The 20,055-nt window shown below is 32.1% G+C and overlaps 1 protein-coding gene across 1 annotated transcript in view; it reads right to left on the bottom strand.

Moving 5' to 3' along the window:
- Positions 1 to 20,055, bottom strand: part of LOC145255569 (rho guanine nucleotide exchange factor 10-like) — a 96,076-nt gene that overhangs the window by 11,686 nt on the left and 64,335 nt on the right. Inside the window, exons 7-14 of the mRNA XM_080114023.1 lie at positions 19,044 to 19,136; positions 16,497 to 16,718; positions 13,116 to 13,201; positions 11,138 to 11,167; positions 5,263 to 5,411; positions 3,106 to 3,221; positions 2,275 to 2,393; positions 803 to 888 (exon numbers count right to left, since the gene is read on the bottom strand). Coding sequence (XP_079970149.1) covers positions 803 to 888; positions 2,275 to 2,393; positions 3,106 to 3,221; positions 5,263 to 5,411; positions 11,138 to 11,167; positions 13,116 to 13,201; positions 16,497 to 16,718; positions 19,044 to 19,136 — 901 coding nt within the window. The remainder of the gene's footprint in view (positions 1 to 802; positions 889 to 2,274; positions 2,394 to 3,105; positions 3,222 to 5,262; positions 5,412 to 11,137; positions 11,168 to 13,115; positions 13,202 to 16,496; positions 16,719 to 19,043; positions 19,137 to 20,055) is intronic.

Here is a 20,055-nt window from a genome sequence, read left to right on the forward strand (position 1 = left end):
TTTTTTTGTCCCTTCTTTCTGTTTATTTACTTAATTATGTCTTATTTGATTTTTTGATATTTAGTCAATTTAAGAAGTTGGTGATAATTTTTTTGATGGATTGTTGACAATGTGTATGATATTGAACACAAAAAAAAGAAAATATAATTTCAAAGCAAAGCCTGGAAAAATCATGGATTACATAGAAAAATGCGAACATGAAAAGTAATATGGTTAGGATTAAGCTTAGAAAAGTAAAATGACTAGTTGTTAAAACCTTATTGTTAAAAAAGTTGTTAAAACCTTATTTATAACTTAAAATATTGCAGTATTAATTAAGAATTATTATATAAGGTTAAATTGAATTGTTTTTAAAAATTCCTAATGCTGCAATATTTTAAGTTATAAACTAATTATATTTTTATTAGAATATCTTGTCTTTTTCTTTTCAAAGCTTAATCTTAACCATATTACTTTTCATGATCACATTTTTCTATGTAATATAGAATAGTTTTAAAAATGGTGGCAAGATAGTTGCTCTTCAGTTACTCATAAAACTTGATTTTCTTATTTAAAAATAAAACTACTTGACCAATTTACATGATTTTTGGGATATGATATTTTCGTTTCATTGTGGGTACATACATCATACAGATTTTTCTTTGTTTTTGTGTTTTAATATGGAGAAATTTTGAACAAGAACCTTTTTGTCTGTGTGCATTTTTAACTTTTCACTACGTTAACCGTTATACTTAAATGGCTTTTAGCCTTGATAATTGATGACTCTTTCATTAAAAAGAAAAACAATTAGAAATATATGTACTTAGCGCTAATTTTGCGATTTGAAAATCCAGGCACCAATTCTGCTTGGCCGATGGCGAAGAAGCTTGAAGCAAGACATTTCCTGCCCTGAAGATAAGAAAAAAAATGAATATTATTCTAAGTAGTTGGGAGAATGAACAAAAAGTTTGCTTGAGTTAATAGATGTAGAGCAGTTGAGATAACAGGGTCAGTTGGCAATGAAAGTCCAAGGACAATATTTGAAGAAGTGAGAAGGACGGATTTGAGAGAAAGATGAACAGATAAATATTTGGCCAAAGATAGGTTTGTGACAAGTATTGTGGACCGAACAATGTCGGGTTGTCTTGCTTGTTACAGAGCAGTCTCCTGGGCGGTCCTTTTAACATGAGTTCAGGAGATTTCACATTGTTGAATCTAAGTGATGATGATGATGCTGATGATGATGAAAAGAATAAATCTGTTTTCTTAATAGATAATCAACCAATGTTTCAAGATGCAGCAGACGAGAATGATGCACCTGCCTGTGAAAGATGACCTCCTCCTCAACGTCCAACATCAGACGACCAGGCAAAGTACCCTTGTGGTAATGTTACTGACCAGTCATCATGAGAGCAGAACTGCCACATGAACTTAGGGTTATGCATGAGTTGCGTGTTCAAGTAGAAAAGCGATGAGTTCCAGCAACCAGCAAGCGTGTGGCACAGTTATTAAGGTCCTAACCACTAGACGAAGAAAAGATGAAGACGAAGATAAAAATGAGACGATCAAGCCACGACAAGGTATTATGAATAAGTCTTCGCCAGTTTAAAGTCTTAATTCGCAAGGAGTTAGAGAGTTAAATACTCTCAAAAGCTTTTGAAAAGTTTTGAAGAAGACTGAAAGTCGTTAGAAACTTGAAGGGTCCAGATGCAAAGTTACTGTGAAATGTAGCCCCGAGCCATTGGGAGTGGGGTTACCTTTAAGGTGCGGCCCAACTCTGCTCCCAGCGATGGGCGACACAGCCCATAGGGTTATTGGTTAATTTTTAAGTCAATTTTTAAATGTCGTTCAACACACATCACCTGAGCTCTTTTCGGTTATTTAATGCCGAATCCAATAATTTTGGAGAAAGTTTTTATGCTTCAAGTTCTTTATGCCTTCAAATATTTATTCATGGGGTTTGGTTTGGCTGTTTTGTAGAGAAAAATAGTTGCTTTTGTTTGCAGAACATGATTGAGTTTTGCAAAAAGAAAGGAAAAAAAAACGATAACATTATTGTTTGGCACATTTTAGAGCAAGAAGCCGATATCTTCAGATTGCCTCATTTGGTAGCATTAGTGTGTGGAGGAGGGGGGGGGTTGATGATGAGTTTCAATCTTAACGGGATAACTGTTAACGGGATTCCCACGCCTTCATTCCCAGGCAATATTGGGTGTCCCTGCCAGTCTGCTAATAATAATTGAATGATTGAATTTAATTAAAGCTTAAAAATGCGAATTATTTAACTCAACATACTTGTCAGGGAGAAGAAGTTCGATCGAGCAACCATCAAGCAAACTAATTTGTTCGTGTTTGTCTTGGATTTTGAACCGTAGATCTCGTTGCATTTCATGCAAAAGTTCTTCCGTCAGAACCTGAAAAGAAAAGAGAAAAAAAAAACAAGTTTCATTTGGGAGAGACAGCGATAGAAAAATTCCAGTTAAACAATCTACATTTATTTTTTTAATGGAAATTGCTCCAGACAATGTATGAAGCTATTTGATGTAAAGACCAAAAAAAAAAAGAAACACTTCAAGGTAAAAAAAAACAAACTAGGCAACAATAAGTGTTATATGAATTCTAGCACATAAAACAGCAATTCTTTCCCTTTTGTCAGAAATAGTAAGACCTTCCCAACGCTTTCTAAAGAAAAGTGCCTCTCCCCTACCCCTGTAATTTCGGCCAAAAATGCCAATGGAAAGATGTATTTGACACGTACATCTTTACGTTGGTGCACCTCAAATATATTGGAATCAATTGTAAAACAAAATAAAAAAAATAAAAAAATATACTATTACACACAAAACCTTATGATGCAATTCGAAAATGACTACCTAAAAAAATAGTTTGCTTAAAGCATTGCTGGTGAACAAGTATGTGGATATATATATCTTTTTATTTTGCATATATAAAAAATTTAAGTGCCTGATATCTTTCTAGAAAGAATTCTTAGCAGAAAGACATCAAGAAGACGAATGCCAACAAAAATCATCATCATCATCATGAACGATGATCAACAACAACAACAACAACAAGCAACAGACACACATGCCCCCCCCCCCCCAACCTCCGCCCTCTTTCACTTACCTCATATGAACATTTGAGGGAGCCAACCAACTTGCTGATGTCTTCCAGAATCTTGTAATCGTGATTCATGTTTGAAAGGACTTGATACGCTTCTTGACTGTCATCCTCAATCGGATCTGAAAATGAAAAAACAAAATGTGGCACTCATCAGTGGAGTTTCCATCTTTTGGCGTCGGAAGATGAAGATTAAAAACTTTTACATCTTTTTTTTTGTTCCTCCCGTTTTATTTACGATACATTTTACACGTCCATCTCCAATTCAACAGATTAGTTGGTAGCTGTCAGTAGTAGTAGTAATAGTAGTAGTATTAATAGCAATAGTCAGTAGTAGTAGTAATAGTAGTAGTATTAACAGCAATAGTCAGTGGTAGTAGTAATAGTAGTATTAATACCAATAGTCAGTAGTAGTAGTAGTATTAACAGCAATAGTCAGTGGTAGTAGTAGTAGTAGTAGTAACAGCAATAGTCAGTGGTAGTAGTAGTAGTAGTAGTATTTGTAGTATTAATAGCAATAGTGTAACCAAGTGCTGGGTGCGATGGTGTTGTCACATGATCATGCACCACGGGACCAAATATTTAACCATGTGCTGGGTGCAATGGATCGGACACACGGCAAAATGATGTGCACCAACTTTAAGTTCCACCTTTGTCAAGTGAAGGACCCTTCAAAATGTAACCCGACATGAAACGGTCACTGTAAATTACCACTCTGATACTCTAAGCACATGAAACGCGCATAATGGCTGCCAGTCATCACACGGACTAGATTTTTATCTCCAGATGTCATTTATTATCCGTGACAGAGGTTGCTTTCTTAGTCTCACACTGTTAATATCTGGAACAGAAAGATGAAACTTTCAGGTCATGAATGCATAAGGTCATTCATCATAACACTGCAATTTGCAATCCCCTCTGATCCATTCTGGCGGAATAAAAATGGGAGGACTTATTTTCGGAATACCCTGGTATATTTATTTCACTTGAAATCCACATGAAACTTTACGATGAAATATAATATTTTTTATATTAATTTTCAGTATTTATTACAACAGTGCTCAATACCTGAATAGAGCTATGTAGTAAGCTATGAAAATATATATGGCAATTAAGCTACACAGAATTTTTCTTATTTCACCTTCAACATTAGCCTCATGAGGAAAATTCTGTGTAACTTAATTGTCATATATATTTTCATAACTCATTATATATAGGTTGCTTTCTTAGTCTCACACTGTTAATATCTGCAACAGAGAGATGAAACTTTCAAGACAGGTTATGAATGCATAAATTCAGTCATCACAACAATGCAATTCGCAGTCTCCTCTGATTCATTGGAGCAGAATAAAAAATAGGAGGCATTACTTTTGGCACGTTCCTCGTAGCTCAAGAGGAGGATAGAGATAGACCAGTTAAAAAAAAAAGACATAGCACACAGTTTTTAACTCTATTTTTTGGTTCATGCTCCCGGGAAACATTGGTAGCCATGTTAGTTTGATTCTAATGCAATGTTCAAAAAAGAGTTGTCAACCTAATAGGTCCTGAACTATCAACTAAACTCTAACCTCTGTCCTATCTCCAAAATATGGCATCCTTGTGCCTGTTTTACAAATATTTCAATGGCAAGTGTTCTGATGAACTCCAAGCACTAGTACCCCCTCGATGACAATACCCTTGACAAACCCGACAAGCAGCAAAATCCCACCTCTTACACTGTAAAGATTCCTAGATGTCATAAAGCTTTCTACTGGAATAGCTTTTTCTCTGAAGATGCTGCACTTTGGAATTCCCTCCCGGACTTCTGCTTCTCTGTCTGTACTGACATGCAAAAATTCAAATGTAATGTGAACAGACATCTCGCTGCCCAACTCCCTGATTAGTATCCGTGCAAATCTAGTCCCAAATAGTAGCCCCTCACGAATAAGTGTTCCTGTGCCCTGTTTGGGGTGAAACATCGTTAAAAGGAAAAAAAAGGGGGGGGGAGAAAGAAAAGGGAAAAACAAGAAAGAAAATGGAAAAAAGAAAGAAAAGGAAAAAAGAAAGAAAAGGGGGGAAAGAAAGGAAAGAGGAACAAAAATTTGAAAGAATTGGATGGGAAACAGAGAAGTAGGAAAAGGAAAAGATGAGATAAAAAAAGCGAACGTAGAGAATTGGTCTTACCCGTTTTCATCGAACTGATCGACTCTCCTGTCCACAACGACAGAGAACTGCAGACATCTGCGATTGAACTGTTGACTTTCAATTCCACATTTTTTAGAGGAAATGTCCACTTGTGTTTGTAGCGTTCCGTCACCTCCCCATCACGCTCCCTACTCAGAAACAAAAGCATATGTAAAAAAAATAGGTAAGACTTTAAGTCTAGATAAAAGAACCATTTATATCTTTCTCTCTCTCTTTTATATATATATATATATATATATATACTCGGGTTTTTTTATATTCAAAAGTAATGGACTAATGAATTCAACGAGGTTGTTAGATAGTGCTCAATAAAAAGAGCTGATAATACTTGTTTATTGTTATATAAACATGCTCACATCCCGCTGCTACAAATAGCCACTTGTTTCAATCAAACAACAGATATCATCAGGCAGCGACTTGACTATTCAAAAGTTCAATGAATAATGGATTTTTATTTTAGGTAGGAACTCTTTAGAAGTTGGAGTTAAAAAACTTAAAACACAGAACTTTAATTAAATAAAAAAGTAAAAAGGGAGAGGCAATTTAAATAAAGTTAAAAGATTACAATGGGGAGAGAGTGATTGAGAAGAGAAAAAAAGGAATAGAGACAGAAATAGAGAAAGAAAATAGAGAGAAAACAAAATAGATAGAAAAAGAAGAGAGAAAATATATATATATATATATATATATATATATATATATATATATATATATGATATGGAGAAGAAAAGAAAAAAGATATAAATGGTTATTATAAAGAGAATAAGAACTAGAAGGAAAAGGAAAAAATAATGAGATCTAGTTAAATAGAGAAAGAGAGAAAGTAAGAATTTGACAGTATATAGAAAAAGAAAAAGAAAAAGATCTGCGTGTCAACCAATTTATGAACAATTATACAATTCAGTAATGAAACATATTATTACAAATACAAACAGAAGATACAATCCAAGCGTCAGAAATGAACGTGTCAAAAAAGGCAGTGAATGTATTCAGCTAGCATATTTATCCTCTTACATACGTCCACGAGTAAAATCAACGCAATTCAAACATACGTCTACCATTAATTAGGCCCTTTATGCTAAATGATATAAGTTTAAAGTTTTCGCGTTTTTATTAGATAAATATATGAATAAAAGAAGAAAATAATGATAAAACAATATTAAAATTATTATTAATAACAATAAACATAATAGTAATGATAATTATAATAATAATAATAATAATAATAATAATAATAATAAAAACAGAATAAAATTAATATTTATTATCTTTTTAATATAACATATTTAGCCATAAGAGGGGATTAAATAAATTAAATAGGTCCAATAATTATAAATAAAAAACTACTAATATTTATGTATATAAAAAGAATACAATACAAATATGTATATACACACACACACACACACACACATATATATATATACACATATATATATATATATACATATATATATATACATATACATGCACATAAGTAAAGGTGTAACTATACTATTAAGTTGGAAGTTTAAGCTATTTAAGTATAGATATAAAGTCATATTAAATCACAAAATAATACATTCAAGACCAGATTACTAATAACACAGATACAAGTACACTTACCTATAAATATATAAATATATTCAGGCAAAAGAAGTAATTAAATCAACGAAATACTCAAAAGTAGCGACGCACAGGTAGATAGTACCCAAATTAAAAATAATAAGATACATATGTATATACCCACAGAGAACCAACCGACATACAAATAAGCATATATATATATATATATATATATATATATATAATCTTATGTATACACATACATACAAAAAATACACAAATATATGCACACAATCATATACTAATAAACAACAACGCACACACACATATATATACTCACACATAAATATGTATAATTTACATAAATTATATTTATAGAAATACATAAGAATACAAATAATTTGGCAAGAGTACAGATAGATGCATACACACATAGAAACAAACAAATGGATTGAATAAACATGGGAGGGTATACCAAATAATATAGAAATATATAGATCTAAGTACACACGGTCATAAAATAAATACATAGACACATACATATACACATAGACACACAGGTATATAAGATAGGAGAAGTAAAGAATGAAATCAGGAGAGGAGAAAGTATATTAATAGTATTTTAATAAATTATAGAAATCAGTGACAATTTTTAATATATTTAAATTTTATATCTAAACTAAATTACTTAAAAGATGGTTTTTATAATGTTTGCAATTAATTGAATTTTCGTGCTTCTTATTTAGTAATTTATCTCTTTCTCTAAAACTAAGTATAAATAATTTCTCATAAAGACATAGGTAGCAAGGCGAGTTTAAAGATGAACAGGTTTTCGCTTTCTTTAAAATTTTCCAATTTACTATTGGGGAGTAACCTTGCTCTACTAGTTCATTGTAATATTTAGACAAGGAAGTTCTATTTTTGTACTCATTATTTTCAAAAGAGCACTTGTGACCGGTAAATCTTTCTTTAAAATTGTTATTTGTCATTCCTATGTAATATTTTTTTTCATTCGGATTTTCCTTAGTAGAAATAGTTGCTTGGTACACTACAGAAGTAATTTGACAATTTCCTTTAAGAGGGCATTTTGATTTAATTCTACAGTTACAACTTTCGGTAGCAATGGGTGTGCTATTTTTGTTTAATATTTTGTTATTATGTTTTTTAATTATTTTTTCAAGGTTTTCATTACAGCTATAACTAAGTTTTATTGTATTTTTATTGAAAATTTTATGTAGTATGTTATTAATAGGGAAGTGCTTTTTAATTAAGTTTAAGAATTTCATTCCTAGATTTGTTTTAAGTTTCAGATTAAAAGGGGGATTGTACCACAGGATTTTTCTCTTACGGTTTCTATTTGTATTTGTGTTTGGGTGTGTTGGTTCTATGAACTCAATTTGGGTGTTTTTGTATCCACTATCCTTAAGGGCCCTGTTATAGAAATATTTATGTTTATTAAATGTTTCAAGATTGGAAGAATTGTCACTGATTCTTTTACTAATTGATTTGGGGATATGCCTAATGATAGATTTTGGGTGATTTGATAGGGGGTGTACATAAATTGGGTTTGAGTTTTCCTTCCTATATGGTTGGTAGATGCCTTTCCTTAAATCAAAGTTCACATCCAAAAAATTTACAGTTTTAACATCTGATATAATATCCACTTTTAATTTAATTCTACGGAATTCATTTAAGATAATCTTTTTGGTTCTTTCACATTTAGGGCCGTTGGATTCCTTGATGATCATCAGTCCATCATCACGATACAAGCCTATATCCATGACATTGATGTCTTTGGTTAAGTTGTATAGTATGAATAGACCTACTAAGTCTGTTATTTCAGCCGAATCCAAAGACCCCATGGAAATGTCAAACAGGTCATTTTGATCTTTTTTCAACCACTGATCATTTCCACTAATTAATGTAGTATTTCTACATGTCCGTATAATTTCAATTTCAGTGTCTTTTATATCAGACAGGAGTTTAGCAAACTCCATCACCTCTTCGAATAGTTCCTTAGATATGGAGGGATAGTAATTCACAATATTTTCTTCTTTTATTCATATATTTATCTAATAAAAACGCGAAAACTTTAAACTTATATCATTTAGCATAAAGGGCCTAATTAATGGTAGACGTATGTTTGAATTGCGTTGATTTTACTCGTGGACGTATGTAAGAGGATAAATATGCTAGCTGAATACATTCACTGCCTTTTTTGACACGTTCATTTCTGACGCTTGGATTGTATCTTCTGTTTGTATTTGTAATAATATGTTTCATTACTGAATTGTATAATTGTTCATAAATTGGTTGACACGCAGATCTTTTTCTTTTTCTTTTTCTTTTTCTATATACTGTCAAATTCTTACTTTCTCTCTTTCTCTATTTAACTAGATCTCATTATTTTTTCCTTTTCCTTCTAGTTCTTATTCTCTTTATAATAACCATTTATATCTTTTTTCTTTTCTTCTCCATATCATATATATATATATATATATATATATATATATATATATATATATATATATATATATATTTTCTCTCTTCTTTTTCTATCTATTTTGTTTTCTCTCTATTTTCTTTCTCTATTTCTGTCTCTATTCCTTTTTTTCTCTTCTCAATCACTCTCTCCCCATTGTAATCTTTTAACTTTATTTAAATTGCCTCTCCCTTTTTACTTTTTTATTTAATTAAAGTTCTGTGTTTTAAGTTTTTTAACTCCAACTTCTAAAGAGTTCCTACCTAAAATAAAAATCCATTATTCATTGAACTTTTGAATAGTCAAGTCGCTGCCTGATGATATCTGTTGTTTGATTGAAACAAGTGGCTATTTGTAGCAGCGGGATGTGAGCATGTTTATATAACAATAAACAAATATATATATATATATATATATATATATATATATATATATATATGTGAAATTGCCTGTCTGTGTGTGTACATTTCCCTACCAAACTATTCTGTCAATTTTCAGTTTACAGACTCAAGATTTGACATAAATCTCAATAAGATTTGGGAAAATCTTTTTAATCAGTTTTCGGCCAGAAATTTGGTGTCAAGTGATCAAAGTTCACCGATTTGACCTTTGAAAACTCTACCAAACTCCTCTGCTAATTTTCGGTCTAAACACTTGAAATTTTAGATGTAGGTTACTTAGAATTGGATCAAACTTTTTAATTTGATTTGAGCCTAAAATAATAAATGTTACAGGGTCGAAATTGGGGTTAAATTTTTTTAAAATTTGACCTCTGCAGTCTCTACCAAATTACTCAGCCAATTTTTAGTCTAAACATTCTTTCTTTCTTTCATTAAATATATCGTAGATGTTAATTGTTCTTCTGCACTTATGTTACCGTGCTGTTTCTTTCAGCATATATTATATATTAAAACAATTGAAAAATGATATAATGTTAAGTGAAAAAAATAAAGAAATAATAACATAAACACTATAGCCGCGTCCTGGAAATTGCAGAAACATCGCCAAATGAACTATAATGCTTTAATCATAACCAGAAATTGACAGTTTAAATACGTACTTCCTAATATCCTTACATGTGATTTTGAAGCCTTTAAACTGTCAATTTCTGACTTTTATTTAAGTGCATGTATGCGTGTATGTGTGTGCGTGTAGACAGAGCCACAGCAACGCGTGGCTGGGCACGGCTAGTATATATATATATATATATATATATATATATATATATATACACACAAAGAGTTTAACCACATCTTTGAAAAAATTATTACGGTTACTTTAAAATATTTTATCAAATGATGAATGTTGAAAAGGTAATATTGCTTTTACAAGTGTCTTTTGGTAACTTTTAATAAATTCAGGAGTTGCACAATTTAGTTATGCGCCGAACATATTAGCTACTAATTCAACCTTCAGAAGAGTTTAACTTACAATTGTATTCTACCAAGTACTTTATCCACTATGCCATGGGTTTTTGTGGAGAATAACATTCAAGATGAGAACAGTAGTCAAAATAATTCAAATCGTACAAGTCAGAAGTTATATTGGTTGAACTGTGGAAAGAAACAGTCAAAATTCCAAATTTTTTTTTTTTTTTTGTGTATCTTTTGAAGCAAAAAATTCTAAAAACAAAAAAAAAAGTTGAATTCAAGCAGAAATTACAAAAACTTTTGCGGAAAATATTTAAAAAAAAATTATTCAAAATAAAAACTATTGTGCAAAATATTAAAAATAAAATGATTAAAAATTAAAAACAGAAAGGAAAAAAGGAAGGAAATTAAATTTGTGATGTAGAAAATTTTGCGTGTTTTAGTGTTTATTTCTGACCTTTCAGAGTTGGAGAATATTCCAGAATTCCTAGAAGAAAAACAAGAAAAAAAATTCTATTTTCACAACAAAACCGGAAATAAACATAAGAACCAGATACATGTACAAAAGTACAATCACAGATATCTCTCTTTCTCTCAGCATGTGTGTGTGTGTGTATATATATATATATATATATATATATATATATATATATATATATATATATATATATATATATATATATATATATATATATATATAGTTTTTGTTTTGATTTTTTAAAAGATAGTAATGTTTATGTCTCTGCCTCGGAGAACCGGTTTTTCTTAGAAAGTCGCCCAATTTTATTTGGACATATTATTTATTTATTATTAAAAACAGTAATCTATGGACATGCGTGTTTCAGAGCCCTACTCCTCTTCATATATATATATATATATATATATATATATATATATATAAAAGAGAACAAACCAAGTTATGTGTTCATAAAACTTTTCGTTTTTATTGCAGGACTTTCTCTGGATGAATGAAATTTAAGAAAACAAAACACTAGTAAAATATTTGAAAATATATTTTTGATGTAATTTATGACTACCTAGACACACCAATAATGTAATAATTTGCAACAAAGCAAGCAAACTAGGAATTCCAATTATAACAACCACATCTCAAACAATAAAACAAACATTAAAAACAGCAAAACATCTCTAAAACAAACCAATTTCAAATGCAGACAAATATACAATATTCATTGCCAAAATTGGCATCACATATACGTCGGTGAAACCCAATGTAGATTAGAGAAAAGGCTCAATGAACATAAAAGAAATATAAGAAATAACGATTCTATAAATGCATTGTTCTCTCATTCATTGCAGCATAATCATACTTTTGACTTCAAACAAGCAAAATTAGTTAAATTTATTGAAAAAAAAAAATGCGACAGAAACGTCTTGAATCAGCGCTTATCGCAAATTCAAGCACAATTAAACAACGAGGTTTATATAATGCATTGCCATTTATAAGTAAAATTCTATTAAAGGGATATAGTTTAATTTTAGATATAGGTTAACTCTCTCACTATGGAAAACATTTCCTATAAAAATCAGTCAATAAATCACCTAACAAAAATATACTCGTTTCATTTCAGTTACACATCGATATCTGAATTATAACGGGTATTTTTATTTCAAAAAGAGTATGAATTGCATTATATCTTTTTTAATATATTAACGGCTATATGACATTATAAAAATTTTTTTTTAAATCTTACTCTTCCACAGCGCTATGCTGCCCCCCCCTTTTTGATTTCCAATGATTTTTTTTTTCAATTTCTGAAGTAGAACGAAGTCATACATTTCATTACATCAAAAAATATATTTTCAAATATTTGTAATGGTGTTTTGTTTTCTTAATTTTCATTGATCCAGAGGAAACCTCACAATAAAGACAAAACGTTGATGAACACATAAATTGATTTGTTTCCTTTTTTATTTCTCTATTTCACCAGAATACTATTTCCATTATTCTCATTGTATATATATATATATATATATATTTTAAGTTATAAAACTCACTAGGCCTGTCTGTTTCCATTTTTCAAACTGTATCTCCTCTCTCAGTACGAGGCAAGTTAAATGATTGCACTTTTGTGGATCTTCCTGTACGGAGTTTTAGCCGGTAAAAATAGCTGCTAAGAGGTAAAAATCGAAAAAAATTCGAACATGGCAGACATAAGTTGACTTAAAATGATTTTGTATGCATATTTTTTATTTTTAATAAATCGCAATATTTTTTATTTTTAATAAATAGCAATATTTTTTATTTTTAATAAATAGCAATATTTTTTACTTTTAATAAATAGCAATATTTTTTAAAACAATTTCACAGTCGGTTGGTCTTTCTAACCGTTAAACCATAAATTGTTATCAAATGTTTCGAACAGTAAATTCTTTTTCTATTACGCTTCTAGAAGTTTCTAAAATGTCTTTACCTGCATAAGACGTTCACGCAGATGAGCATATCGTTCAACATGAAGATGCGTCGATTTTTTGATTTTGTTGGTTGAGCTTGGTTCACCTGAAACACGGAGGGGAAAGATTTTATCAAAAAACAAACAAACAAAAAAATGGTAGGAAAGAGGATTTGGAATTCTTGTTTATGAAAAATTTTAATTTAATTTTTTTGAAAATTTAATGAACCTTGAAATATTAGAAAAAAAATGAGACACCATACAAAAGACATGATTGACTGAAGATGACAAAAACCAGACGTGAAAATAGTAGACAATTATTACTGATTATTAACTATTGATTATTAGCAGAGAAACCCAACGTTGCCCGGGATCGAATGAAAATCAATGAATGTTCCACAATTCCAATACTTTTCTTGTCATCCAAATCAGTGAAATCACCTATCTTTCGATCAAATCGATTGATTGGCTGCTCTAGTTGGGAATCCATCGTGGTCCACATGCCTCTCCAGTGACATAGTCCACAATATATTATAGTCTACATTGCACTGTAGAGAACCTATTGCTGATTAGTGCAATGTAAAAAATTGTTATTGATGAGCGGTTTCCTTTAATTAATCCAATTTACCAAATTTACGCTTCTAACGAATACTATGATATTGTCTCTTTGACCAATGTACACTCTTTAACCCTTATCCTCGAGTGGCATCTGGGCCTTGATAAGTGGTGGTTCCTTTGTAAAAAAACACATATATATATATATATATATATATATATATATATATCTAATGACTTGAATTATAATTTAAAATTCAAATGTCAAGTATCATGGTTTAATTGTGTTCTAAACAGAAAAATTCATGTTTGTATTATTTTGATTAATTGGACAATTAGTCTCATCTTGGGTATTATTGGCACAACGTTTCAGTTGCTGAGCCCTGCGACCTTCTTCGGGTGTTGCGTTGCAATGTGTATTTAACACCCAAAGAAGGTCGTGAGGTGCAGCAACCGAAACATTGTACCAATAACACCTAAGATGAGAATAATTATCCGATTAATCAAAATAATACAAACATTCACATCTCATCTCAAAAATCCAGAATTGCAGAAAAATTCATTTCGAATGCACCCCTCTTATCAAAGAACCTACAGTTGGTTTTATACGTAGGACCCTTCTACTTGTGCAGTGATAAAAGCTTGATCTATGCTGCCTATTCAAGTCGAATGATCCCAGAAAAATGACGCTAGCAGAATAGACAAATACAGAAAAATCAAAATGGCATTAATAACAATTGATGAAAAACATTTTTTTTTTTTTAAATTGGTTTTCCAGAAAAAATTGCCAACAACAACAATTAAAAAAAATTTTTCAACTTTTGTTGCCTTCTGGAAATAGAAAGGTGATTCAGCTCAAATGATACAGAGAAAAACTCAAGATACGCGTTTTTTTTTTTGTCTGGCAACAACCAAATTACAGCAGGAGTTTGTGTCTTATTGGTAGAGTATCAGGAGCGTTGTATGGAAGCAAATTCTGAGCTCTCACCCAGCCCTCTCTTGCATGACTGCAGTGATTATATGGGCCTGTAATATGAAATCTGACGCTTTAGAAATAAGTATATTCTTTCGATATAATATTGCACAGTAAAAAAAAAAGAGCTATTTTTGCGCATGTATATATATATATATATATATATATATATATATATATATATATATTTCTACAATTATATAAATGCAACTTTGTTTGAGTGTGTGTGTAGGAGTTCCTTCCTTATAGATTCCAAAACGGTTCAGCACATTTTCTTTAAAATTTACAGAACTTTAATGCATAAGTCTGGGAGTGATCTTAGTTAAGTTTTGTCTCAGAATACCTCCAATAATTACAGAGAATCAAAACCGTTATTTCAATATATCATCGGTAAAGCTATTTTTTCCATGTCATCACTTAGCAACAATGATAGAACAACGGGCCGTGAAAATTCCACTGTGGGTAAGTTGATAGCATTCTTCTTTTTTTTTTTTGCATGACGTGGTCTATAGGTTCAAATCCGCATGTAAATTTCTTAATTTTTTTTTTTTTTCATTAACTGGAAAGAAGTTTATATAAAATAATTTTATAAAAGAAGTCGTAGGTTCTCTAGAGTGCAATGTAGAATAAGATATATATTGGACTTAGTTACTGCATGGAGGCATGTGAAGCTTCCTCCCGATCAATTTCACAGATTTTGATGACAATAAAAATATAGGAGTGTGAAATAATCGTTGATGATCATTTAATCCTGGGCAACGTCGGGTCTCCCTGCTAGTGTATTGACAGGGTGACCCAAAAAACGGGACCCAACTCTAATTAGGCCCCGTTTCTTAGTGTTTTGTCCGAATGAAATGAAACTTTGGTCATAACTAGTTTATTATATTCAAAACATCACATCAAAACACTAGGGTCTTTGGCCTTTTTTTCTCCGTTCTACAGCATATGTTCTAGATGGCCTCCATTTAGCTTTTGTTTTTTTTTCGGGTCACCCTGTATAAGTGAAAATGTGTGTGTGAGAACAATTCTTAACCTATATACTCAACGAATTTTAAATCTACAGATTTGAAATGTGGTATATAGAAGTATTTTTTTTAATTCTTGCAGGATACCAATGATGACAATGGTCCAAATTGGATCATCCCAGTCGAATCAACTGCTTGTCCAAAATCACACCTATTGATAATCAGAACAAGTGTTGTTTGTAGCATCACGTGTACATCTCACTCTGAAATGAAGGAGTGTGAAATATTCGTTGATCATCATTGCAACGTTGGGTCGCCCTGCTAGTATATATATATGTATGTATTTATTTATTGATGGGATTAATGCACAAAATTCTTGACCTTTTGTGACTGTTGTTTCTCTAACAAAGGCTGTTTTAAAAGTAAATTCTGTTATTTGAAAATTTAAGTTGGAATTTATTTCCAACTATGGAACACATCATCAGGTCAGAGGATTTGATGAAAGCACTACATTTGTCCAGCATGGGGATTATCTTACGGACGAATTAATTACACTGATAGAGTCATCTGGGCTGTTCATTCTCCTGGGTAAACTGTTGCATAAGTATGGGTGCCTTAAATCACAGAAATGTTGGCCAGCCAACAAAATGTGGAAGCAAGTGATTGGACAAAACTCTATAGAATGGAATCTGAAGACAGTTGATGTTGAATATGAGAACTGGAGAGTTTCACAGGATATCAGAAAATATCTGACAATGTGAAGAAAGAGAAGATGTTTTTATGATGTCATTAACAAGTGATGGTGAAGTTAAAAAAAAAAAAAAAAAACATTTATTATGGGGCAGTTTAAAATTGCTTTTCCAGAAATTGCCAAGAACAATAACTAAAAAAAGGTTTCCATTCACTCACAATATGAAGCATGTCATCTTGTCGAATAAGAAATTTATTGTCCGACGTCAAATTAGTTTTCGTTAAACCTTGTATTTTCATCAAAATCTGCTGGGCAGCAAAATTTTGTTCATTTTCCCGTTTGTGTTCGTTAAGTTTGTGTGCTAAATTCTCGAGGGCGGTGACAGCCAATTGCAGATCCCGACGATCGACATGTTCCTTCGGAGTGTATTTCAAAAGATCCTGAAAAACAAAAATTATTGAATCAAAATCTTAACAAATGATGAATTTGCAGATTTTTTTTTGCAGTGGTGGTGGTGGTGGTGGTGGCAGCAGTGGTGGTGGAGATTGTTTCATGGCATCAACCATTTTAGGGTTTAAACTTAATTTTGGAAAAAGTTTATGTATGATGCTTGGTTTGCTTTTTTGCTATAGGAAAATTGTTGTGTTGTTTTTTGACGTTGCACAACATGATTGAGTTTTGCAAATAGAAAAGAAAAAAAAATGACAAAAGAAATAAATGGAAAAATAAAAATTAATGTTTAGTGCATTTTTGGCCAGGAAGTATCTTGAGATAAATTTGCAGAATTGGAAAATGGAATTCATTAAAAAAAAATGTAGATTGGCCTGATATAAATGTTGTATGCTTTAGAGGAATTCAAGTGAGTCTAGGAACAAACAGCTGCTTCTAAAAATGAGTAGTATATCAGGGAACATGCATGAAATAATGCACTTAACACATGAGGAAACAATGCTGGAGAAAACTTGAATGCCTACTAGCGATCAATTTTTTTTTTTTTTTTTACATTTTCACCCCAAACAAGGCACATTGCCAGTTTGATGTAAGGAGGCTACTATCAGGGATATAAGCTACAGGGGTACTATGTAGGGAGTTGGGCAGCAATATGTCTGTTCACATTACACTTGAACTTCTGCATGTCAGTACAGTTGGGGAAGCAGGAACCCAGAAGGGAGTTCCAAAGTCTAGCAGTTCTGAGGAAGAAACTACTGGAGTAGAAAGCTCTCTAACATCTAGGGATCTCTACTATATAGGGGTGGGATTTAGCTGCCTGTCGGGTTTGTCGGGGGGGGGGGTGAGGGGGGTATAAGTGCTTGCAGTTCGTTGGAGCATCCACCATTAAAATATTTGTAGAACAGGTAGAGGGATGAAATATTTCGCCGATGAGACAGAGTGACTTAGTATCTAAGTTTTCTCTGTACGGGGGTTTGTCAGGACAACCTGGCATGAGGATACTTTTTCCATAGAAGTAAACCCTGACCAAATATTCAAAATCACATAGTATTCGAAACACAAATAAGATCTAAATATGGCTAACCTATATTGGCTTTTACAAGGAATGGTGTACCTTCTCCAAGTGATGTTACCTCAAGTAATAACACAAAGCTGGATACTCCACCAGAATAGATAAATTCTTGTCCTGGAATCCAGTAAAACCAAGAGACCAAACAGAAAGATATACGATAACATTTTAAAATGGTTAATTGGGGAGAGGAAAATCATGTTTTAGAGATAAAAGAGAACTTTAATGGAATATTTGAACATCTCTGTATCTCATTTAGAAATCAAGTATTAGCCCAGAAAAGGGGAGCCCCCTTGATTTCTGAGAACTTGCTGAAGTAAAATGAAAGGTTAGGGTAATTGTAATATTTAGTTATATGTTAATGATATCTCATTTTATTAGAATTCTTCACTGATGCCATTCCAGGAATAAAAAAAGAAGCTTATCACGAACAGTGTCGAGTTCAAACATGTAAAATCACAGCTAATAATAGGACGAAGTGAACATCTTCGGACCACTGTTCTCATCTTAGGTGTTTTTTGCACAACAATTTTGGTCGATATAAACTCTGACGATTATTAGGTGTATCTTATCGAACTTGGAAATCTTTCTGTCAAACTCAGGAATCTACACAAAATTTCAAACGGAACCGTTTATTTAATCCACAGGGGTAGCATACTCTCGTTCCATCAACCATGACTTGATAGAGGTCCTAGGTAATTCGCAATTGTATTTTTGAGTGTCGCCCGCAATGAGGATTGAACCTTCAACCTCCAGAAGATTGTAACTTACAAGTAAATTTTACCAAACACTTTATCCACTACGCTACGGATCCTTGCTGACTCATCACGGCTGACAGAATGAGAGCATACCAAGTGGATTAAATAAATGAATAAATTTGAAATTCCTTACAGATTCCCGAGTTCAACAGAAAGATTCCAAAGTGTTTGACAAAATACATCTGATGAAGTTCTGAGGTTGAAACGTTGTGCAAATAACGCTCAAGTTGTGCAAATAACGCTCAAGTTGTGCAAATAACGCTCAATTGTGCAAATAACGCTCAAGATGAAAATAGTTGTTCAAAGAATTCAAATAATATGCATAAGCGTAAAAAATCCTCATTTAAAAGCTTTGGAAACAAACTACACTGTGTGTTCTCTTGATTCCTGACTTCAGCTTTTGTCCCAAGACATTACATGGAAGAAATGAAGACGCACAAAAAACATCATCGTGGCACAAAAAGTTAAAAAGACGGATCCAGACGAACCTGTAAGCACATGATAAACTGCGGAAAGCGCTGGATTGGTTTCACCATTAAACCAAATATGGAAAGCCGATCCCGACTTTTCATTTCTTTTTGCTGTGGAAATAAAGAATAAAAAAAGTCAGGTTTTTAAATAATTAATTTCACATAATCGTGCAAGGATCATTTAAAAGAATTGAAACAAAGTCAGCATGAGAAACAATGAAATTCATACAAATAAAAAAAAACAAACATCACATCGCTGTGATGGGACAGGGGTTGGAAGATGGTAGTGTGGGACCTGTTAGATTAGAGGCTCTGTCTAAGAGGTAGAGGCTAGTGGTTGGTGCACCAGATACGGCCACAATCATCCATGCATGGGTGGATAGTGGCTTTGCAGAGATATAGGATACTGATAGGTGTGGGAAGTTTTCTAGCATGGTAGAGGGAGCTAACTTTCCTTGCAGCAGCCTTGATAATGTCTTCTATATGTTTGTTCCAATTAATGTTACCTGCAAATGTTAGGCTGAGGAGGTTGAATAACAGACTCTCATATAAAGTGCTATTAACCATGGCATGAGGTGATTAAAAATTGCTAAGGGAGAGGAGCTTTGTTTTACTAGCATTAAATGTTAAACCGTTCATTTATGGATCACATTCCACTTGGAGGTCATTTTCTGAGAATTCAGTCATTGCCTTGGATATGTGCGCATTCGTTTTACCCGCACGATGAGAGAAGAGTTTGGTTTCATCAACAAATATATCAAATAAGATGTTATTAAATGCCTTAAAAATTGGTACAAACCTGTTTTTTGCAGCCTGTAGTGTCGACAAAAAGAATAAAGAAAAGAATGGCTGATGCTTCTCTTTATATGCTTGCGAACTTGTCACCTGATATGCAAATGAGATGCTTCTGGTCTAAATAAAAAAGCCCGATTTTTCAGATCGGTGTCAATTTTGGATTTGGACGTTGGAATAGCAAACTTTAATAACAGTGCGTCAAGTTTAGAGTAGTGAGTTTTGAAAACAAAATGCC

The sequence above is a fragment of the Euprymna scolopes genome, chromosome 31 (assembly GCF_053919585.1).
Source record: "Euprymna scolopes isolate OS-2025 chromosome 31, ASM5391958v1, whole genome shotgun sequence".
In the NCBI taxonomy this organism is placed as follows: Eukaryota; Metazoa; Mollusca; class Cephalopoda; order Sepiida; family Sepiolidae; genus Euprymna; species Euprymna scolopes.